Source organism: Falco rusticolus, chromosome 6, assembly GCF_015220075.1.
Source record: "Falco rusticolus isolate bFalRus1 chromosome 6, bFalRus1.pri, whole genome shotgun sequence".
NCBI lineage: Eukaryota > Metazoa > Chordata > Aves > Falconiformes > Falconidae > Falco > Falco rusticolus.
Window position 1 is genome coordinate 49174437 of NC_051192.1, and position 23813 is coordinate 49198249.

The 23813-nt window shown below is 42.2% G+C and overlaps 1 protein-coding gene across 2 annotated transcripts in view; it reads right to left on the minus strand.

Moving 5' to 3' along the window:
• The window catches only part of LOC119149609 (plasminogen-like), a 29247-nt gene extending 15768 nt beyond the window's left edge, over nt 1-13479 (minus strand). Inside the window, exons 1-9 of one of the 2 annotated variants that reach the window (XM_037391033.1) lie at nt 13355-13478; nt 11858-11993; nt 11116-11222; nt 4948-5062; nt 3736-3899; nt 3084-3213; nt 2841-2959; nt 1234-1396; nt 223-353 (exon numbers count right to left, since the gene is read on the minus strand). In XM_037391033.1, the coding sequence (XP_037246930.1) occupies nt 223-353; nt 1234-1396; nt 2841-2959; nt 3084-3213; nt 3736-3899; nt 4948-5062; nt 11116-11222; nt 11858-11993; nt 13355-13403 (1114 nt within the window). In that variant the 5' untranslated portion in view covers nt 13404-13478. Of the gene's footprint in view, nt 1-222; nt 354-1233; nt 1397-2840; nt 2960-3083; nt 3214-3735; nt 3900-4947; nt 5063-11115; nt 11223-11857; nt 11994-13354 lie in introns of both variants that reach the window. The other variant, XM_037391034.1, reaches the window with a different exon arrangement.
• Nucleotides 13480-23813: the final 10334 nt, after the last annotated feature.

A 23813-nucleotide genomic window follows, 5' to 3' on the forward strand; every position in this document is an offset into this window, starting at 1 on the left:
TCTTTGGGAAAAAAAAGGAATAATAATAAAAAACCCCAACAACCTCTTTCATCCTGTAATTTTTCAATATTTGGCAGGTTTTGTAACACGCCAAGCAGAAAAACTGCATTAACAACAATGACAAGGTTGACTGGAAAAAAGATTTAACACATTTACAATGAGAAACAATAAATCTCTCACTAGTTTAAAGTCCTTATTTCAAGTATGTTCCACTACTTGTACCAGCAATCCCTTGTTCTGGCCCATCACAGTGGGGAATGGCACAATATTCCCACCGAACGTTGCCGTTGATGGTGTAGCACCAAGGCCTTTTCTCTCCATCAGGGTTTCTACAGTAGTTTTCCTCTAAGCCCCTGAAACAGAAACATCCGCTTTACACACAAAAATCCAAAAGAGTTGTGTGCAAGACTATTAACAACTACTGCATGCAGGACTCAACTCAGTGGTCACATTTATGCTTTTTAGAGATTAATTTACTTTGTGCACCACTATTTTGGGACTAAGCAACAACCTTCAAATTTACAGTCTTAAATGCTGATGATATGCAGAACTTTTCCAATGCTTACACATTCTGCTCTGGTTTTTGAGGCCAAGATATGGCAGTAGAAGCTGACTTCAAAATAGAAGCACCATTGGTGTACCTGACTATTATGGTAAGAACCAGTCAAGGCTGGGTGTCATGAACTGATCCTGGAAGAGTGCGCAGATGAGCACCAGTGCATGCTGCTCTCTGCTCTGTGATAATGGACAGGGTTTCACATGCCCAGGAAAACTTGCAGGACCCATTTCAACACCCACAGGATGAAAATACGGAGTCAAAAGTCTGGTCAGTCCCAGCTACCCAGCTCTGCAAACCCCGCTCCTCTGACCTTGGAGCATAAAGATGTATTGAAGCATCCTAGACCTTCAGAAAAGTAACTTATTGAAAGTGTGCCAAAACACAGCCAGAAGATTTTAAACATAAAAGTAGTAAATACTTGTAGCTCTGCAGTGGGATGTGGAGGAGACATGTGAGACAAGTATGTGAGAACAAAATAGCTAGTAAAAAAAAAGGAATGAAGAAAAAAAATGAAGATCAAGACCTGAACAAAAGTAATGAGAGCTGACAAAAGATGAGAAAATAATTTATCAACATAACTGTGGAAAACCTGTGCTTCTCTTGCCTCTGCATCTGGATCAATAAGGAATAACTATGTTCTTTGGTATTTAAAAAAATGATGATGCTCAACATACTTGCAGGGATATCTGTCAGGAATCCAACCATGTTTGTGAGGAAACTGTGTGTTCCAGGGTTGGCAGGCTTTTCCTGATTCGGTGACGGCTATCCTGCCTCGATAGTTTTCTCCTTTCCCTGAAAGACACTGGGAACCCAGGCCAGAGACTGGTAGGTGCATAGCTGTAACAGGATTTAAAAAAAAAAAAAAAAAGAAAAGAAATGAAAAATGCTGCTAACTAGTGCTTTCAAATATATTTTAAATCCCTTTGTTTTCTGTAATGTCAAACATTCATATTTTTCTCTTTCCGCAAAGGTGACATTGGTTGAAAGCTACGACAAAATCAAGGTGTACATTTTCACAAGCAGTCAGGCTGCCAAACAGCTGTCCTGTGCCTGCCCTTTTACAGTAGTCAGTAAATAACTTTGCTGGGTTGAGCCAGACTTTGTGCCTGCAGCCCCGTGAGAGCAGAGCTGGAAAGGCAGTAAGTAGTCCAGTACAGCCTTGTATAAACAAGTGGGATGAAGGGAGCACATTCATATAACACACACAGGTAGTGTGGAAGGGCAGAAAGGATAAGGGCCAAGGAAAAATTGTGAGAGAAAGCAAAACAGCCTTCAGTGTTGAGCCCCTGGAGTCAGTGAATTGGGCAAGTGGGGCAGGAGTGAAGGAAAGTGAGTTAGTCTGGCATGTGGGGAACAGCAAAGAAAGTAAGAATAACGATCAGAGGCAGAGAACTGCAGAGGACAGAGGGAAAACAAATATACAGTGCATACCTATTATATATACTTTGCACATGGAATTTCCTGAGGAGACAAAGGTTAGTCTGTTCCTTAAACTTTAAGCACAACATGGAGTTGCTATGGTAACATTCACAATTTACTTTATCATATGTATCACAGAAGTCTATAAATAGTCATTCTTCCATCTCTAATTGAGCATGCTGAGGTGAACTACATCTAGCAAACACATGCTGCTGCTTAGAGCACTGGCAAGTGCAGATGTATAAGAAAGCAAGCTCTAGAGACAAAAACACAAATATTTTTTCTCAAAGTGCAGGCCAGTTCTACAAACAGCAATGCTAATCTAGTTGTTCAGTGCTTTGGAATGTCCAGATTTAGTGTGCTCAGCTTAATCGGTTAAGCTAGCTCACTGATAAATCAGGTTTTTCTCCTGAGGCCTCAGCTTGTTTCCCCAGACTCATCCCTTGCTAAGAAAAAGGCAGTGCTGGCTGTGCTGGCCAGACCCAGTTAAATGTCACAGTACACCCACATGGTGATCTAGGTGCTTTCCAGGAGTTAGCAGGTGAGCTGAAAACTACCACCTCATATAACTTGAATGCCCTGCCTCTCAGGCAAATTGAATAGTAAGGTGGTTGAAGACAAATTAGGGTTTCCATAATGTCTTTGGCATTATTGCACTTCGTGATACTTGCATCCTTGTTGACATTACATGACTTTATGTAATAGAAATTTAAAGAGTGATTCTGTTTATTAATTTGCACTTTCCCTGGTTCACAGTGATTTCCTTGGATTAGTCAGAACCGTGATTTCTTGCCTTTCCCTTCTCTGAACGATTTTAATGTGAAAGCTACCCTCTGGAGTGATCTCAGGAAATCAGACTCACTGCAACGAGGAATATTGCAATATTCCCAGCGTTTAGTAGGGCTGGTAGTGAAACACCAGGGCCGAAGTTCACCATCAGGATTACGGCAATAATTCATCTTCAGGTCCTTCTCTGGAAAGCTGCGTATTTTAAAATGAAAGAGGAGCTTGTGAGTCAGCTATGGCCAGCTGTAGCAATTGGGCTGTCTGCAGGCAGGGTCTCCCAGGCACTGCAGGAATTAATCCAGCACTGAGTGTGACTCACTGTTTTGGGGTAAATCCATGCATATGAGGCTCTTGGGCATCCCAGTGCTGGCACTGAAGCCCAGACTCTGTTCTGGAAAATTCTCCATGGTAGTCTTCACCATTACACTGCATGCATTCCACTGTAGGTTCTAGGCAGAATGAAAACAAAGCAAGGTTTACGAGAGCTGTGAATTCTGATCCTGATCTATTCATGGGAGACTACACTGAAAGGAAAAGAGGGTTTTGCTCCAGATAATGATGAAAGGAATGCAGAAAACCACAAATTACAGCCTAGCCAAATGTATAAAGCTTTAGGGATACATGTTATTTGGAGGGAGAACTTTGTCACATATCTGTATGTACTAATAGCAATGGGATGTATGTAAAACAGAACTTGGGTCAATCTTTACTCTCATTCAAATAAAATAAGTTGCCAGGAGTAAGAGCAGGACAATATCAGCAAAAGATTTTAAAATTTCAGAAAAAAAATTTACAAAATTACTTTGATAACTGGAGCCAATTAAGAAAAAACCTTTGTGTTGAGAACTTAAGTCCCAGCTTGATCTAAATTCACATTTGAAACCAATCTACAATAATAAAGCAAGAACAAATAGCAGGAATAACAATAACATTACCTACTCAGACACTCCTTCTCTGAAAAAGAAATATACCTTCTCCAGTGTACATGACCTGGCCCTCACACTCTGGGATGTTACAGTAATCAAATCTGGTAGCAGGATCTGTTGTGTAACACCAGGGTCCACGTTCATCCCCATCAGGATTTCTGCAGTAGTTTTCTTCCAACCCTGCATTGGGGTGTTTTTCAGGTGTATGACTGTAACAGCATTAAAATTCTGTTTTAATTCCAGTAATTTAGTGGAGCAGAAGGGAAATGTACAACTTGCTTAGGCAGCTGTGGGCTCTATTAATTCCAGTAATAATGAGAGAAACAGATTTCCCATTGAAACCTTTCAACGAAATCTGAAAAAACATTCTATAACTACTGTTAGTAGCTTTCTCCCTAGGTCCCAGTTGCAAATGATGAGTGAGTTTACAGCCTGTAAGGACTATGACAGTCTTAAAGGATAAGTATTGTCTTTAATACTTGCATCCAGTTGATGACCTGTGGCTCTGCCATGTATTTTTCTTAGTGGAGCTACTTTGAGTGGAGTATTTCTAGAGAGTATTCACCAAACACAACCGCATCTTAATTTGCAAGATTTTGAAGCAAGTGACCTTAGACTTCTTCCTATAGCAGTCCTCCCAGAGAAGACTAAATGGCTTTTAAACAAAAAATCTAAACATGTACATCCAAGTTTCATTAGAACAACAAAAAATATTTTTTTTTAACAGATAAATCTCCAACAAAGAAAACAGAACCTTTGCTCCCACACTGGTTTCAGCGAGCCCAGTGGCAGCAGCCTGGAGAAAACTCTGCCTGGGCAGGTCCCTTTGGGCTTGGATACTTTGCTGGATGTTTCTTCTTGACTGTCTGGATGACAGGCAGGGGGTCACAGACGTGGACAGTTATCACAGCCTTTTTTTCTACACCTTATACAGAAGAGAGGAATTATGGCCCTACTGTCACCACCAACAAAATTTTCCTCATGTGTTGACAGAAGGAGCATTTCATCTTCTTAAGAGGCCCAGCTTTTAGACACAACTTTTCTAGCTGACAATATACCTTTTCCTTACCCAGGTCATTGCAGTTCTCTTCCAGTAGAGTCCAAATTAACAAGACAGAAGAAGATAAAATTGTCTTAGAAAGTCACCTGACAACTGCCTTTGATAACATGTACTATAAAGTTGTTTATACACATTAAGTTGAGAAAGCTTGGAAGAGATTCAGAACAACATGAAGACAAATCTAAATAAGACCATACTTTGGGTTGTGGGGTGTTTTTTCTGCCCACTTCTGGCATGGAATACCCCTCCGAGTTTTAGCTTCCATTCCTCTGTAGTCCTTCCCAATCCCTCTTTTACACTGTAGAAGGTAAACTGAAATGGAATTGGCTTTGTTAATTCAATGATGTTACAGCATTGCATATTTTGAAACTGAGAATCTTCAGATAACTCTGAAGTTCATCAGTTCATGATGGACCATGTTTTACGCATGTTTTGAACCTCTTGTGCATGCAAACAGCTGTGATTCCATAAGGCATTTAAAAACAAATTAGTTACCGAGTACTAAGCAACTACAGAGGAAAATTCCTGAAGCATTTCTATAAAGCTAGTAAAGGCTAGTTAAGAGAACAGATATAACAAGTTGCAATTGTTTTTGACATGTATAAGATGTATGCTTATACTGCTATACTACTGGGATAAAAAGGAAGGTCTTTCACCAGTAGCTGGAGGTTCTTTGAAATGCATTGCTCATAAGCACATTCACAGTGTGGGTGTCATGCAACTATCCCTTCAGGCCAGAAAATTTTTAGTTATCAAAATATGTTTGTCACATAAGCAGCCCCCAAATCTTTGATTCCTCTCACCCTCAGACTCCCAGATACTTTCTAGTGGGATTCCAAAGCGGAAAGAATGCAAAGCATGTTGATGATGCTTTTATTTGCAACAGACTTTGAAAAACCACCAATTATTTGGGGGAGTGACCTTCATTTCCCCTTTCAGATATTTGCTTGCACAAGAAGGTTCCCCCTAAACCCCAAAATGTAAAATGGAAATGCTAAAGCAAGAACAGGAGACCAGTCTGATAGGAAAGGTGAGCCTTGTTTGGACACCTTGCAACAGTTACTGCTGTCGCAGTGTGTGGCTGGGACTACTAATGTCTGTGCTGCGTTGTCTTGCCAAAAGGGACCTGCTGCCTGGTTGTCAGAGAGCTACTGGTGTGCCCAAAAGTCTTGTCACTACTGCTTCAGCACTGATACTCTAGTAGCAGGTCCCAGCATGACCATCTCTGGTCAATGGCCTTGCCCATGGACTTCCTGGTGTTGCCAGGTTTCTTCTAAATGGTTTTAGCCTGCCTAAAAAAAAGCTGGACACATCTGACACCTGGGGCAAGGGGTGGAGGCTCTGTAGAGCTGGATCAGGAATGAAGACAAGCAAGTAACTTCCCAGTTCAAATGACATGTGGAAACCACCATGGATTTATGCTTTGATATTTGATCCCTCTTAAACAGCATTTAGTAACATGGTTTCTTGCTGTTTGACCCCCAAAGTCTCTTTTACTTTTCTGTCCTGGGCAGGAGTTGCCTGTGCTGCCCTATAACCCCTGATGGTCTGTGTTCCTCAAAAGAGGGATGGGATCAAACGCCAAACTGTATGTCAAGACAAAATTAAGATTTGACTGGGCAAACTGCTCTGTAAAGAAGACGTCTTTAACCAAGTTCTTACAAAACATTTCAGTGACTAATTCCCAAAACTTTGGTTATTAACCCTACAAGAGGGTGAGCATCCTAGATGGCCACTGAGTCTATAAAAATGCCATGGTTCTTGAACTCTGAAAGGCCAATTAGAACCAAAGGAAATCTGACTCAACAAAATGTAGTGAGCATAACCCACAAAACCTATGTATCTGGGCCTTGTGGATTATTCCTGCTGTTAACAAGGAGGCTGTAATCAAAAGAGGATTCCTCATACAGGGTTTTTCCATTAACATAAGGTAAGTAAAACTGTAACTGCCAGATATATATTCATGGAGTTTCCAGAGGGATGAACCTTTCAGTTTTAAAGTAGATGTTTTGTATGTATATGTTGAATCCAGTCCCAAGGAAAATGAGCTCTGGCAAAGACTGGGGTCAGAGTAGCTCTTATGAACTCCAAGGTCTGAGTCAGGCATACATGAGATTGTACAGTCACCATGAACCTAAGGGAGTGGCAGGGTCACAAAATGTCCTGTAGATTACTTTCTTTAAGCAGAACAGATTTCATCATATCTCAGCAAAAAGGAGTTTTACAACAGCTATTTCCTGGTGCTAAGGAGTCATGGTGGGGACGGAAAACTTTTGTGAGGCTTAAGGGAGCTAAATGTCTCTATTTGTAAATTCAAGTTCAGGCAGGGGGATGCTGGCTGTGATTAATTAGATTAGAATAGAATCATAGAAAAAATTAGGATGGAAAAGACTTTTGAGATCATCAAGTCCAACCATTAGCCCAGGACTGCCAAGGCCACCGCTAAACCACGTCAGTAAGCACTGCATTTATGCATATTTTTAAAACCCCCAGGGACAGTGATTCCATCACCTCCCTGGGCAGCCCGTTTCAATACTTCACCACCCTTTCAGTGAAGAAATTTTTCCTAATAGCCAATCTAAACCTCCCCTGGTGTAACTTGAAGCCATTTCCTTTTGTCCTGTTCCTTGTTATCAGGGAGAAGAGACCTACCCCTGCCTGCCTACCACCTCCTTTCAGGCAGTTGTAGAGAGCTGTAAGGTTCCCTGAGTCTCTTCTTCCCCAGACTATACAACCCCAGTTCCCTCAGGTGTTCCTTGAAAGGCTTGTGCTCCAGACCCTTCACCAGCTTCAGTGGTGATTGTTGCTTCTAAGAAGGTGAGTATCACTTTTATGATGCACTTTAACAGCCTTTTGAGAAATATCTCTGGTTTGAGGTGGACTGGGGCCATTACAAATACAAAATGCTGACATTTGGATTATCCAAAGACTCCACAAAGATGTTGGCAGTGGTAGCTGTGAGCTTCAGAAGGAACGAGATAGTCATATATTCCTGCTAGTGGAAAGTGGAAGGAAGATGACTCTACATCCTCTGTTTGAAAAAAAAAATAAAAAAAATTAGGCACTGTAAATCTGCGCCCTGGAAAAACGAATGAAGCAACTCTTTGGCTGCTGGAGCTAAAAGCACTTCCTGCTGAAGCAGACTCTCATGAAGAGGTATCCCTATGAAGGCAGAGGTAGTGCATTGCATAGCAGCAGCACACGAGCTGAATGGTATAGCCAAGGGTGACAGTGTGTCCCCCACCTGTCAGAGGTGGGCATCCTGGAGTGCAGAAGGTGTCAGGAGATAAAGCTGAGACAAGCAGTTCCCAAATTGCTGCAGATTGTAAGAATGCTGAATGATGAGGAGATGATGCCTGATAACTCATTAGATGAAAATGAGGAGTCTGTGAAGCAGATTTTTTCCCCTGCTAGTATCGAGCTGCCTCAAGGCTCAGGTATGTGGGTTGGGTTGTTTCAAATAACCATGACCATTAGCACAAGGATAAATCAGGGAAAGAGAAAATAGGTTCCACATGAAAGGATTTGGTATCCATGACCATTCATGACTGTGGCAGTGCCTAATTGCAGCTTTCAGTGACAGTGATAGATGTTAAATATGAGGGAGACTTGACCTCCACTCAGTCTGCAGTGGGAGCTGAGAAGAGCCAGCCTCTAGTTTAAAATTATCAGGAAAGGTCTCCCAGCCACAGCAAAGGACTGGTAACTGCAGAAGGGCTAGAGCTGAATGTGTTTGCTATGACAGCCTACACAGTGATTGCAGTGAAGGAAGAGAGGTGGCTGCCTGCCATGCTTAGGTGGGATTCTCACCCTGCGGAAGGACAGCAAGTAAGCACGTCTCTGTCCTGGGCCTGACAGCCAGACAAGTGCCTCCATTCGGGGGGGACCCCCTGCCATGATAGGCATCTACAGGCTTTTGAGCTGGTCCCTCGGTGTGAGGAACCAGACACGGTGTCTCCTCCTGCAGTGGACTCAGGTGGTGACATTTCCTTCAGTCCTGCTCATGGCCAGGAAGGAAAAGCTCTGCTTCCAAGAGGATGAGGAGGGAGGGGAGCAGACCTATATCTCACCCTACAGTTTCAGTTAAAGCTAAAATGTAAACAAGACAAATCCATCCTGAAGCATGAGAAGGTGCCAAGCTAGGCCTTTTTTTTTTTTTTGCCTTTTTTTTTTTTCAGGAAAAGCTGCCTCCAACGTGGGTGTGAGCAGCAGAGCTGAGGGCTCTGACTAAATTTCTAGGTTACTTGTGTTCAGGAAGGTCACTGGGATGAACACTGAGGCTGGAGGCACTAGGCCTGTCTTCCAGGGAATAGCTGTGGAGGACGCAGGCAAGAAAGAAGAGAAGCCAAAGAATGCTGTCTCCTTTTCCTGAGACACCAAGGCTCCTGGGTATCAAATCAAGCGTTTTGCTGCCGGCAGAAGCTCAGGTGTGTTTCTTCAGATGTTTCAGAAGTTTGGGAGAGCTTGGACAATGGCAAGCAATGTAAAGGGGCCTTGACGAGGTTAGGGATGTTGTCTTAATTTGTACCCCTTTAAGCCTGAGTTATCGTGTGGCCCTCTGACAGCATACAATTAGGATCAATAAGGATTATTTATTCATTTAGAAGGGCTCATTTCAATTTAATAATTAATGACTTGTGCATGTGCCTATTCACTTTCAACATATGCAGAGGAATTTTCAGAGCACATATTCATCCTTTATCCTGTTCTAACCTCAAAGGAAAACTCCAACCAATTTTGACTTCAGTGAAAAAACATCACATTTAAAATGCTGAGGCACTGGCTACACCCATTGTTTCCACAGATACTCCACTTGTGCCAGAAATTATTTGGCTGAACCTGCTCCAATATTTTTCTGTAATGGTGACTCACACATCTGTGGTCTATGAGAAATGTGAAAAATAACGGTGGAGAAGAGCTCTCCATAGGCTTTAGCCTTGTGAGGTCTGTTACTGGGGCATGGGGGCACAGGACTATAGAGCTAAAATCTTTTGATCAAAGCAGCCGCAACAGCAGTTTTGCCTTTTAAAACAAGAAGGAATCTGACCACAATCACACTCAAGATCAAGCAGTACACTTCAAATTCTAGCTTTTATGGCTTTAGCAATCTGTCTGAGCTAAGCATAAACTGCAAGTTCAGGAAAACTGGTGAGAAAATCCACCTGTCATTTGCATAGAAAGGAGACACCAAGGGACACATATTGCACCATAAGAACAAAATGTCACTGGCTGATAATCAGCTAGAGGTTCAGTTAGTACTTACTGAACATATCTGTTATGAACCAGGATGTACCCAGTGTTGTGAACCTGGCAACCCATTATCCAGCCTAGTAGCAGAATTAGGTTACGGATGTGTAAATGTTAACACTTTAGGTTTTTGTTATGTTTAAGCCAAATCTCCAGCAGATGTTAATGAATTCATCAGCACTGTATCAGTTCATACTAGCTGGGAATTTGGACATGAACCGCTTTCTGTTTAAAACTTTGATATGGTAAATGGGACCTGCAGCATGGTTATTCATGCAGGTTCCTTTTTCTGTCTATCTTTCAAATGCTTCAGAATTGTAAAGACACCAAAAATAATCTGAAACTAAGTGAATTATTCTTAACAAGAAATGTTCACTATTCATCTTACATATTGGTTAGCAATAGATTTATTTTTCCCAGAAGACTCATTGAAGTTAGTGTTTGTGACTGCATTATCTATGTTCCCACAAAATTTATGAAGATAATCTAGTTATTAAAAAAATATTTATTTTCCCAGCTATATAGAATGTATTCAAAACTTAGAAAAGCATTAATTCCAAAAATAATCTTAAAACCAAGCCACTTATCTGAGCCTGCCATATAATAAGAATTAAGCATAAACAAAACAGCTTACAAAATGCGAACATTTGATTATAATTTAAAATAACACAACAATTATAAGTCAATACAGTTATTTAAGACAAATAATTCTTGACTGAGTTATTACACAGAAAATTAGAGAAGTGGGTACATAGGCATAGATAATCCTGTGGTCTTGAGATTTTGTATGACCAAGGACTCCACTGGCTCCATGAAGCAGAGGACTGCAAATACTTAAAGGGCAGAGAAATACATGATTTTTGCTTTGGAGTATGTTTATTCTGCCTGGTCCCAACAATACATGACCAAAGGAGTTAAATACAAGTTCAAATATAAGAAGCCTTGATGCTATATGTGGACTTCTCTGGCAGTTTCAGCCCAGTACATAATGGGTGCAGGCCCACCTCACTGAAACTGTCCCCACCTGCAACGGCTGCTCCATCACTGCAGCAGAGAGTGTAAGGATGTCATTAAAATAGGTTTGATGTGTAAAGTATAGCATCTTACTATATACATACTTTTCTTCTCATAAAGAACTACATCCACGCTGTCAAATGTCACTGTCATTTTGGTGTTTTCAGCCAGTGTTAAACACTGTAGCTTTTTCCTGGTGAATAGGAAAGCCCTGTTGAAATTAAGAAGGAAGCAACATTGACGTAGGAAGAAATATTTTAAATTAAATTCAAATTAATTAACTCATAATTATTTTTCTATAAATTATTAATTTATCAGCACTGCCTTGTATCAATTTCTGTATTTCAGATACTGCACTCAGTATCTGAGACACTGAGTAAGAGACTGACATTTTCTACTGCACCAAAGTGGATGACTTTTTCAGGATGTATGACTACGTGAGTAAGTTGGTGTGTGGGAAGCTAGTTACTCCATTGGCAAAACATTGTCAACAGCATCCTAAGTGCTCAGGTCAGCACCTTTCCCTACAATGAATTAGAAGTATCTCACTCTTCTTTTGTGAAACAAGGCAGCACCCAGCTAAAGAGGCGTAAGCAGCTCTCCACCTAACATTGGGTAAGAGCAGGAACTTAAGCATTTACTACAGAATGAGTAATACATTGTAAATCCATGCTTTACTTGACCTTGTGGCAATTTATGGGTGGAGATAAGCCACAAGATAAAGGCACAGGCATGGGAGGCACTGCTGCAGCAGGATGGGGTTGTTGGTTCTGAGCAACAGTAGGAAAACATCATTGATATGCAGGCACCCACAATGACATAGTTTGAAGATTCAACAGAAATTACCTGCAATTAAAATTTCTTTCTGCTTCACATTTCTCTGCACATTCTTTTTCATTATTTGTATTGTAAACCTGTTTATTTCGAGTAAGTAGCCAAACACCATCTGTTCTTAAATAGTCATCCAGTATATCTCCTTTCACTACAAAGGGAGGAAAGAAATCAGACATTAAAAATGAGAATGCTGCAGTTAAGAATCTACAAGGCAACACAGGTTGGCAAAAGCTTAGCTAACAGAAAAGAAAATGTGATGTTAGTTACCTGGAAAACACTGCAAATTATAAACTTAAAAAAGAATACAATACATATGAAAATGCAGCAGGAAATTTATTACTCTGGCTGAAGTCCAAATCCTTATAAACCTGGACATGACACATGATAATTGAACAGAATACTCAAATATATGTGAGCAAACCATTTTCTTCTTTTATATATGTAACTTTCCAGACTTGACCAGTACTAATCCAGAAGACATAAATAATATTTTTAAGGCAGTTTTGTGGACCATCACCTCGGAGCAAGTGAGTTAGAGCTGATAACAATAAGCAAATAAAAATAACGTCATTAGCTGTTTCTTCTAACCCAGCACAATCACACAATGATACATTCCTGGTATTCTGACATATTAAATGCCTGGGCTATTAGAAAAGCATACAAACTGTACCGAGATGTTTTTAACAGTACTTTGTAAAAGTCATTTAAGTGCCATACAATGATATGCAATGTTAAAGTACTAGGAATATGATATCTGATTGAAATCTGATTGAAATTTATACTACATACGGAATATTTATTAACAGAATTTGTAGATGAGCTTGAAATTCATATATTATCCTTAGTGGAACACCTGTCTTCTTTTGGAGTTGCAAAAAACAATTCTAGGCATATTCCTGGAAAAGTTGATCTAGTTATTGAAGATTAAATTTCTACTGCCCCCCGGAAAACAAGAGAGAACATTTTCTTGTTAGTGACAACAGAAAATGTGAAATTGCTGGAATATAAAGGAGCTTTTTCATTTTTAATTTTGTTTTAAATATTTAATTTTAAAACTTTAAAACTCCTATCATAGAGGATGAAAACCAGGAACACTGTGCCTAGCAATGCTTGGCAGTAAAATGGCTTTAGTATTTGATCCAAAGCCTGCTAAAACCAGAGAAAGCAGTCTCTCTAACTGCTATAGGTTTTGTAGCAGGCTTTTGGGATGCTTTCCAAAGGTATCCCCATTTCTGGCCATGCGGTGTGTTTTCAGGGAGCCATTTGTTCCCCAAAGCTGTTGCTCTTCTGGTGTCTTTAATGAACACAACACTGGAGCAATCACAGCTCTTGTGGTTGTTCACAGCACAGTTGTTGTTCAACAGCAACTCTCTGGCCAGGAAGCCCCAAATCCATCATCGTCCAGGTAAATGATGAAACAGGGATTCGAGGTCCCACCTTCATCAAATGGATCTTGCAAGCCCTTGATCCCCATGTCACCCAGGCAAGCGGAAGGCAAAGGACTCTTACCTGAGCTGAGCAAGAAAAGAAAGAGAAAGGCAGCTCTGCTAATCCCCATTTTGGCCCAGCTGGCAGGTGCTGGAAGTTGTGTGTGTCCGTGCACAAAGTTTTATTGACTTGCAGTGGAGTGAGGCAGCATCAAACAAACAAGGCAGGAGGATTAAGTTAATCATTCTCCCATGCTGTGACCCCCTTTGCCGTGGTGTGGCCATTGAACCAGCCTTGAATTGGATGGATTACCAAATCGGACTCAATCATTTGTACTGGATGCTGGGAAATCTGAAGGTACTCTTTTGTTTTGTGGGGCATATTTGTGTTCTGAGATTGCTTGGCCTCGCTTTGCTGAAGTAAAAGATGGGGATCATGGTGGTGGTAAAGTATGGAAACCTGGGCACAATCTAATTCTACAAGTCCTTTATATTCAGCTTTCAGTCCCAGCAGTATTTTCAGTCACAGACTTGGACTGCTCTAGTTGGAACTGCTTCTGATTTACACTTTTGTGTAAGCCAGTCCCCAAAACTAAACCCTGATAATGCTAACTTTGCACCAGAATTTCTTTCAACAATCTCCAGAGTCCTTCCTGGGGGAAAGAAGCTTCCTTCCTTCAGTTGTTTCCCATTTCTGGATTGTTTTTTATTCATTATTTGGGAGGCAGTGTTCACTTTGGTTCAGTGTATGATGTGCATTTGCCTTCCAGGCAAAGCTCCTGGTATCTCAGGTCTGCCCAGACCTCAGAGTGCATGCAGGGTGCGCCACACATTTCAGCAACACCACCTCCATCACACCCATGGGGCTCAGCTAAGGCAAGCCAGGCATCCCCAGCCAGAGTGCTCTCAGGAGTTTTAAACTGGTTTGCCTGGCAAGTGGGTATAGCCTTCAGCTGGGGTTGGTGGGGCACAGGAGAACAACAGTTAGGAGCAAGGTGAGAGTCCCACATATTCTCCTCTGTGCTGGGAGGATGATGGTTCTGGAAAGGCCACGTACAACAACCACATCCCTGTGAGGACTAGGCAGGTCACCTTGGGTAAAAGCATTGGTCAAATGGTACATGCCTCCAGGGTACAGGTGGGAAATACACCCTGGGTTGGTAGGGAGGCAGTGGGGAAGTGGCCTTTCTGCCTCAGCTCTGGGACACTGCAGAGGGCTCTCAGTAGGGAGCCAGTGTGTAGCCTGCAGTCAGGGTGGGCAGAAGTGATGCCAGTAGGAAAACTGAATGATTGGTCTTGGTAGCTGTTTTGTGGTCAGTTGTGTCCATGTACCACCATACCCACAGCTCATCCACATTCCTACCTCCACAGTTACTTTTTGAGCATATCATTCAACCTCCACCACACCTGGCAGAGGGATGGAACTCTGATGTTCCTACAAGGCACATCAACATCAGTCATCAGAGGAAAGAAATCAATTTTTTTTTCCGTAAGAACACTCATGGTGGAAGCAAACACCATTCATTTCTGCTTGGCCAGTCAGCAGGTCTGTCACCGCATGCATAGGTAAATCTTGGGAACATTTACCTCATACATATGGATGTGCAAGAGACAGTCTGTCCTAATGGAAGCAGGAGTACATCACAGAGAGATTATGGAGACATGAATGGGAAGAAGCAGGATTAGGGGAACATTTGGAGTGAGGAGGGTGTGGAGGACCTGAAGATTTCCCAGTTTTATATGGGAGAGAGGTGGGGACAGCAAGAGGTGCAGGAGGACATGATGAGCAGGCATATGAACTACACAGAGCCAAGCCTTTCTTGTTCCGCCACTGACAGCATTACTTGCTCTGCCCTCAGACAGCAAATGCCATAGACTATATAGGCAGAAGTCTGAAGCCACTCTAGATCTGCTAGTAAACAGCATGGAAAATTCTTTTGGATCTCATATGAATCTTAGACTAATCAAAAGCAGAGAGATTTTTATGCCCATTTTCTATTAGAAACAATGGAAGCCACACCTTTGCTCGTGAAAACTATGCTGTAATCCTACCTGATTTTGTTTGGGATTTTCTGCAGAATGTGCTGTCCTGGTAATGTCCAGAAGAGTGCAGCAAATGATACTTTTTTGACAAAGTGGGTGACATTAAACCCCCAGCATAAGCAAAGGCGTCAGATGCTTACATGAAACATTGGCAGAAGATGTTTGTCCATATGCTTGAAAAAATCCCAAGGGATTTATTATTTTGCTGCTCATATCACAGCTTGCAAGGAAATTTGTCTAAAGCAAATATGCTTTTCTTTTTTCTCAATTCGCCCTTTTCCTTCCCACCACAATACAAGAGGCTTAAAGTTGATTGTTTTTAAGTCATGTAATATTAATAGATTCAAAAGCTTGATTGTCTCAAAGCAATATACCATGTAGGAAAGACAGCATGCAAGCGTGAAATACAGAGAAAAAAAACAGAATGGAAAGAGCAAGGGGAAAAAGCCAAATTATCATTATTACTGTAAGATAGATACTGAAAAACCTAATAAATGTTATGAGGTAGTGAAAAATAGAGGGACCTATTTGGAACAAAAAAATCCCACAGATTTTGTGACAGCATAATGCAGATTTTGTCTTATTTAGAAAAATAAGAAGGAGAAGAAACAGCATCCTTAAAAAGGAAAATAACTAAGGATAAAATGAATAAACAATTTTTGAGCTCAAACTAATGCTCTTATATTAATTTGAAAAAATGTAGCTATAGAGCTGCATAGTAATGAAAACTAAAAGGAATCTGAATGTCAAGTGTCAAATTATAAAATACTTTCATTAGGCTTTCAGCTTGGAAAAAGTTTTACACATGCTTGCTCATCCTGCACCTTTGCTAAGGAACGTCACACAGCTCTGCTGCACTGACTTCGAGTGTGTATTTCCTTTAAGTGATGAACAGGAGACTTGTCAGTTAATCAAGGAGATACTTCCAGCCACTGATTCAATAAATTCTGTCAGTGGAATATAAAAATTTCTACTGACTTCAGAGGGCTTTTAGGCAGGCCTTGTAAAATCCCCTGTACTCAGCACTGGTGAGGCTGCACCTCAAATACTGTGTTTGGTTTTGGCTCCTCAGTACAAGGCAGTCATTGAGGTGCTGGAGCGTGTCCAGAGACAGGCAACGGAGCTGGGGAAGGGTCTGGAGCACAAGTCTGATGGGGAGCGGCTGAGGGAGCTGGGGGTGTTTACCCTGGAGAAAAGGAGGCTCAGAGGAATCCTTAGTGCTCTTTACAACTACCTGAAAGGAGGTTGTAGACAGGTGGGGGTCGGTCTCTTCTCCCAAGTAGCAAGTAACAGGGCAAGAGGAAAGGGCCTCAAGTTACACCAGGTGAGGTTTAGATTGGATATTAGGAAAAATTTCTTCACTGAAGGGGTGGTGAACCATTGGAACAGGCTGCCCAGGGAAGTGGTTGAGTCACCATCCCTGGAGGTATTTAAAAGACTTGTAGATGTGGCACTTAGGGACATGGTTTAGTGGTGGACTTGGCAGTGTTAGGTTGAGGGTTGGACTTGATGATCACCTGAATCAGGTGAACTATTAGGGCACTGTTCAGATACAATGAGCACAGAGCAGAACCTAGCTCCGTTCATCACCAACATGTGAAAGACATTTTTATAAATTTCAGTACCTCATTTTTGGGGGTCTCCATTACAGATCATTTGCTTATTCTCATGGATACTTACATTTTTTCCAGAGAATGCTACTGATGATGATGATTACTATTACTATCAGGTCATCTACTTGAAATCAGAGCCCAAGCACTAAGTACTTGAGATATGTATGAGACTTTCTCAACCCTGAAGAGATTACTCTGGAAGGAGACAAGGAAGGGGTGAAGAAATAAAATGGTATGGCCAAGGCAGTAGCATGAGCAGAAACCCACATTGGCTGTGCCCACTTCAGAAATCGTTGCACATGAGCACTTGGCTTCACATGTAGCAACCTATTGCTTGTGTTTTTAACTAGTAAAGGGAGTGTCTGTGAGAAAGGACATGAGAAGAAGGCAAGAAACTAGTGCCTTCCCCACCTGGAGCAATGCATCTGCTTAACGTGTACCAGGAGCTCAGGACTGTTTCTGAGGCACCTGCATGTTAATGTTTGTCCCATTGACACTGTCACCTGGACAAAACACTGCAGCAAGTTTCCTATTTATAAAATGTGGGCAAAAAATATTTCATTGCCTGTCTGCTGTGAGGTTAGTAAATTCAGGCTTGTTTGGGAGTGGAAAGGAAAGGATGGCATAAGTGCTAAGCATAATACTTTTACCAGGCTGTGAGGCAGGTATGGTTCAAAATCTACAGGCAATTATTGAAATGTTATAAATAATACTGGTTTGAGGCCTCATCCAAACACATGAAAAATCAAATCAAGCTCTGTGACAGAGTAACATCTTGCTCCTCCCAAGTTAAAGAACTGCAAATCAGACAGAACTTGCTGGGAAGGTGTATATGGGATGGGTCAGAGGAAAGGAGACAGAATAAAAAAGATTGGGTTGTTTTGGCTAGAGATTATATTACTAGAGGAATACACAAGAAGAACCTTCAAATGTAGACATAAATAGATGTCTATTATAACATATGTATGTATGTATATATATGTGTGTGCATATATATATAATGATTACTGCAAAGAAGAGTAGATAGTCTATTCACCGTAAGTGTGGAGGATAAGGCAAGCAGTATGGATTTAAATATACAAAAGAGATTTAAAATCAAGATTCAGAAAAATACCTCTTTCATGCAAAGGAGAGTGAAGCACTGGAATTTTGCCTGGGGAGGTTGTGAGATCTTCAGGACTGGAAGTTTTAGGAACAGGTTTGATAGATGCCTGACAGACATTTTGGATCTGTATGTGTTCCTACACTATGATGGCTGAACTAGATAATCCTTTTTGTTGTCCTTTTCTTCTGATTCTGTGAATTAGATTTGTGACACCTAAACAATCCCTCAAGACAGCTGTACTGCAGCTCTCCACAAGCACTGACAATAATCCTCCTCTTTTCTCTGCAGGATGGCTTTTGCACCTTCTGCTCCACTGATCTTCTCTCATAGCTCATAGACATGAAAAGAGGAACTGTTTCTAGGACCCCAGAGCTTTATGTACTCAAGTTCCTGCAGCCACTGCCCTCATTAACCACCTTGGTTATATCTACATGCCCTGCGTAGTTGGCAGGCTCCAGTTCAGTGCTGTAGGTCATCTCTTAGAGCACTTTGGTTTCCTTTGGGAAAAGTACAGCACCCTGAATCCTTCCCGCGGGAAGACTAATTGAGCAGAATAACTCTTTTCAGAGAAAGAAGAAAAATCTTTTCCAAACCACTCTGGGAACATTCAGAATTCTCCTTTCTCAAAGCTCTCCAGTATGAGCCTACAACAAACATAATTTCATTCAAGTGACAGCTCCCCCTGCCCCGGGGCACACCAAGCACAGTTGGTTTGCCCCTGCTTTTCACAACATAATTGCAACTTCTGGAGTTGCCTCACCTTGACAATTCAGTTGTTTTTAGCTGGAGTGCCCCCAGCTATGTCGAGAAATACATGCAAGTCAGACTTGTTTAGGCCTGATCTCCTGGCCTCTGCCAGTTCTCCTGTAGCTACTGAGGGACAGTTTATGTCCTCCTGGCACCTGCCAAACTGGGGCTCTGGCTCCCACCCAGTGGCTGCTGTCCTGCCTCAGGCTTTCATCCACCCAGCCTCTCAGCATCAGCACCACAGGCGTTACCAGCACGCTCCCAGCACTGCTGAAAGCTCTTTACTTAGAATAGTCAGATAATAAATTATCAGATAATAATATGTTACAGAAAAACATCTTGACCTAAATGACCTTGCTAAATAAGAGACTGTTATTCATTTTAGTCTGTATGACCTGCACACACATATTGGTATATAATTGAGACCCACCTAAAGGACAGAGTACTTTGATGGAGCATACTCAGAGGAATTATGTTCTTGTTAATAGTCATAAACAGCTGGTTCTCTAGGCCTAACTCCTTCCAAAATTCAAGGTCTCTACAGCTTGTTGCCTTTGAGGAAGGTTTGAGGCACAGGTCTAGAGCTCATTTCCTCCTGAAATTTTTTGGTCCCGTATTTTCTTCTCCTGCATGTGGATACAAACAACTAAATCTTTAATTTGAAATGTTCTGTGTACCCCCAAAGTGTGAATTTGTGCCTTTTGTTATAGCAATTGCAGGGCTGGAAAGAGGTCTTTAGAAGCCACCTAGTCCATCTCCCTTCCCTCAAACAGAACCGATTCTACCATGTCCTTCCTGACTGCTGCTTGAACAACCACAGGTTAAAAACCTCCCAGGATGGCAACTCCACACCCTTTTCAGGAAAGCAGCCAACAATTCTCCTTACTGTTAAGGCTTTCCTGATGCCTAAACTGAAGCTTTTTGCTGTATTTTAGTTCTTTCATGTCTTACAGCATGTGAGAATTTAGCAAGGCATCAAGCAGTTTTGTGAAAAATAACCCAGTATAGTACAACCCTTAGTAGTTCCTAGTAGTTCCTCTATGTGGCTGGATTATCTTTACATAAAAAAACAATATGGCAGGCTTTTTTGAAATGTGTTCAGACAACTGGATGCAATATTAAGTTTGAACAACATGCAGAGCACCGAATAAAACATATAACTAATACATATTAATTTGTATTCATGTAAATAATACATATTTGTTATATATTACTGATAAATTTCAGCCTTACTCAAGCAAGTAAGTGTATGACAGTAGTGGCTCAAAAAGCTGTCTGAGAACGAAAACCTGAGCTGACATTATTGAGACACCAGCTGTGTCTCATAGCCCTCTACCGAGCCACAGTCTTATGGCCTTTCTGGTGCCACGTGGTCCCAGGCTCTGCTCCTCCAGTTGTGCTTCATTTGTTCCAGCCAGGCTGCTCCTTATCCGAGTACAGCTTGCACACAGGCAACGCAAGAAGGGCTACATCCCTGCTGTTCCCCACTTCTCTTACAAGAGGTTCTCAAGCACATTCATTGTAGCTGTAGATAAAGCTAGGCCAGCTGGCACTCTTGAGACGCTAGGTGATAAATACCTTCTTGTCAGATGGTAAACCTTGGGCTAAGGGCTTTTCTCCAGAAATTCAGTATAGGGTGACTTCATGAGTGGCTCTCTCCTACACCTCCTGTGAAACATGCTCAGACAGGGCTGGAGACAGTGTAAGTACTGCTGGCTTGAATGTAGAGTATGACAGCTCCTGACGTCTGCAAAGTGTCTCTGCTCAGCGGCTGTGAGCGGGCTTTGCTGGAGAGCTGAGCCAGTCACCCCCCCAGTGCCAGCTGAACGAGACGGACACTTAGTGTGCATCAGCTCTGACTCGCCACGCTCCCCGTGGGGGAATCACTGCCTGGGGACAACCAAGGTGTGAGCAGGGAGTCAAACTGAAAAGTGGAAACCCTTTCCTGATGGCAAGGAGCATGGAGAAAATCATTTGGCTCCCTGAGGAGCTCCCCATGGGTCCATCAGGGCAGGGGCTGGCTGCCAGGGACTATCCCACCCCAGCCAGGAGCAGGCAGCTGGGGCACTGGGGGGCAGCCCCAGCCCTGGGCCATGGGCACCTCCCTGGGGATGGGGACAGGCCAAGGCTTGGCTGGGCCGTGGGCCCGTGGGTGGGCCTGGCTGGGCAGGGCTGTGGCTGGGCAGAGCTGTGGGGAGCTGGAGACCGGCCCTGCTGCAGGTTGCTGGGGCAGGGGCTGACATTAGGTCCTGGGCCGTGGGGGAGCTTCGGGGCGAAGGGGGGCGAGCAGGGACAGTCAAGCTGGTGGTACTGTCAGGGTCCTGACAGCTACAGGCCAGGAAACTGAGGTAACAGGAGCTTATTTTGCTGTCTTGCACCCATGCCATAACTAAGTCATCCCTCTCCTGTGCACAGCACAGTTCCTTTTGTTATAAACGCCATCTGGCCAGAGCAAGCCAGTTTAGTTTCATGCCTTTTAAATCCCTCCCCGCTCTCCCCATACCAAGCTGGCATCCAGCCTGGTGGGGAAGAGCTCAAGGTCAGAAACATTTCTGTGGAGAAAAACCTGCGAAAGCAGTTTCTTTCAGTGGAGAAACTGAAAGTTCATGACACTTGACTGCCTGTTATCTTTGCACCTGCAGATGCACAAGTGCAGCAATAATATGGACCTTTTTCCTTGATTTTTTCCATGCTTACATCCACTGTGACTTTTCCTGTGTGGTGCAGGGTGCAGGGCGGAGGGCTGGGCTGGCATGGGGAGCATCTTACGGCCCTCAGGAAAAACTTACTCATTTTGTGGAGACATTTCACTGACCGGAGATAATAATCTGCTATGACATCTATTAGTACAGGTTTTATTTGGTTTAAAGTATATGTCAAAACTGTACATAAGAACACAACAAGCTACACTGCTGAACAATATCTTACATGCACAACATATGGACTACTTAGCCCTACATTTACCTTTTTCCTCCATATTTCTCAGGTAGTAGGTTAAAATTTACTTTTCTGTCTTAAACTGGGCTTCCCTTTGAGAGGAATCTTGTCCATCTGAGGGGAACCTTGCCCACCCAAACCTCTCCTTTCTCCTTGATAGTCGTGGCAGTGATCATCTGCATATGCTGCTACAGGTCTCTTGTCAGTGACTGAAATTCATTAGCATAAAATAAATACCAAACAAATGTGGTAACTGCATACATTTAATTTAATGTAATGTCAGCAGTCAGCTCAGAACACAGGTAAGAGCTAACTTTGTCAAGTAAAATGAAGATATTATATTGTTTCTCTGGTTGTAACATTAAACCTAAAATTATCTCAGATAACCTCAGCTCCTGCTCTCCGGCAAATCTGAAACTTAGTTTGTGTTGTTGGCAATTGGACTTTCTAGTAAACTAAAAAACCACCTGATTACTCTCTTTCCTGTAAAGGACATGTTTTTAGGAAATCACAAGAGCTGAAACTGTTCCATCTCTAAATCCACTTTAGAATATGTGCTTTTGGATAAAGTCCCTTAATAACAGTTTTATTTTCCTTGGAAACTAATTGACGTTAAATTCCTACAGGCAGAAGCTACTGGCCTTTATGTTAGGACATGCTGGCCAGCACATGCTGTAATGAACTATATTTATCCTCCTCCCTTTTCTGACGTGAGATCATGCCATGTTTTTCCCTGGTGAGTTAGCAAACAGCTTCTCAGCACCATGATCCTCTGTCGTCTGTGCAGCTGTTGCCTAGGTTCCCCACTGGCCTCTTCCCTGCCTCTGGAGTTTCAGTCAGGTTATGCAGATTTCCTTCTTGACACATTATGCTTTTTCCCTGGAGAAACAATACCATCTTTAGCTCTGCTGCTTCTTGGCTGGAAACACCAGGAGGAGGTATTTGTGTAAAAAAGGATCTAAATTGGCTGTCCGGGGTAAAAGGGAGGAGACACCTGTCTACCAAAAGGTAGGACAGTTGCAGAAAATGTCCATTTGGACAGTTACAGAAAATGTTGCTTTCCTCTTCCCTTGCAATCATGCCTCCACATGAGGGAACAAACTCAGGGACAGAACACTCAGGCAATGATAAAGAAAGCAGGAGCTCTACAGTATGGCCCCTTAATTATCTTGAAAACTTGCAGATTTGGGGGCCTGCAAATGCCTTTTTAAGGTTTAGCCCTACATTTGCAAATTAAATACATATTTAGGTACCCTGGGAAAGAGGCCTTGATGTTCAGAGACACTGTGCAAATTAAATTCCTATTCTGCACCTGGACTTCACATTAACAAAGAAAACAAACCCACTTGATCTACTGAGCTAGAAATGGATTTAGCTGTCCATCTTGGTAATTCTTCCAGAAAGCATGTTAGCTTTAATCACCGTTTACACAGGGAGATAATCCATGTTTTATGTTTGAAAAATGTCTTTTCTTTCAACAACCTTACCTACTGCTAAAAAGAAGGGAGGAAAGAGGGTTACTACTAAAGCAGCATCCATGCTTTTGTTCACAGTCAAGGATATTTGGTATTGCTATGATAATATGCTTGGCAAATAGAGCGTGTAGCTGGATGGGAAAGCTACTTAAAATTCAGCGGCTCAGCTGTCAGCAGCTCAGCTGTGTGCTTGTTCAACAAATTGTTCCTTGCACTGAGCAAAGACTGGGCTTTTTCACCCACTTTTAGGGGACCTCTTTTAGTGGTCAGAATAGTGATTTATCTGTGGGCATCTTAAGCAAAAAGTCTGTCCTGGATTTGGCTGGGATAGAGTTAATTTTCTTCTTAGTAGCTGGTACAGTACTGTGTTTTGGATTTAGTATAAGAATGATGCTGATACACTGGTGTTTTAGTTGTTGCTAAGTAGTGTTCACTCTAAGTCAAGGATTTTTCAGCAAGCAGGTGCGCATAGAATCATAGAATCCTTTAGGCTGGAAAGGACCTTTAAGATCATCACATCCAACTGTTAGCCCAGGACTGCCAAGTCCACCACTAAGCCATGTCCCTAAGCACCGCATCTACGCATTTTTTAAACAATTCCAGGGGTGGTGATTCCACCAC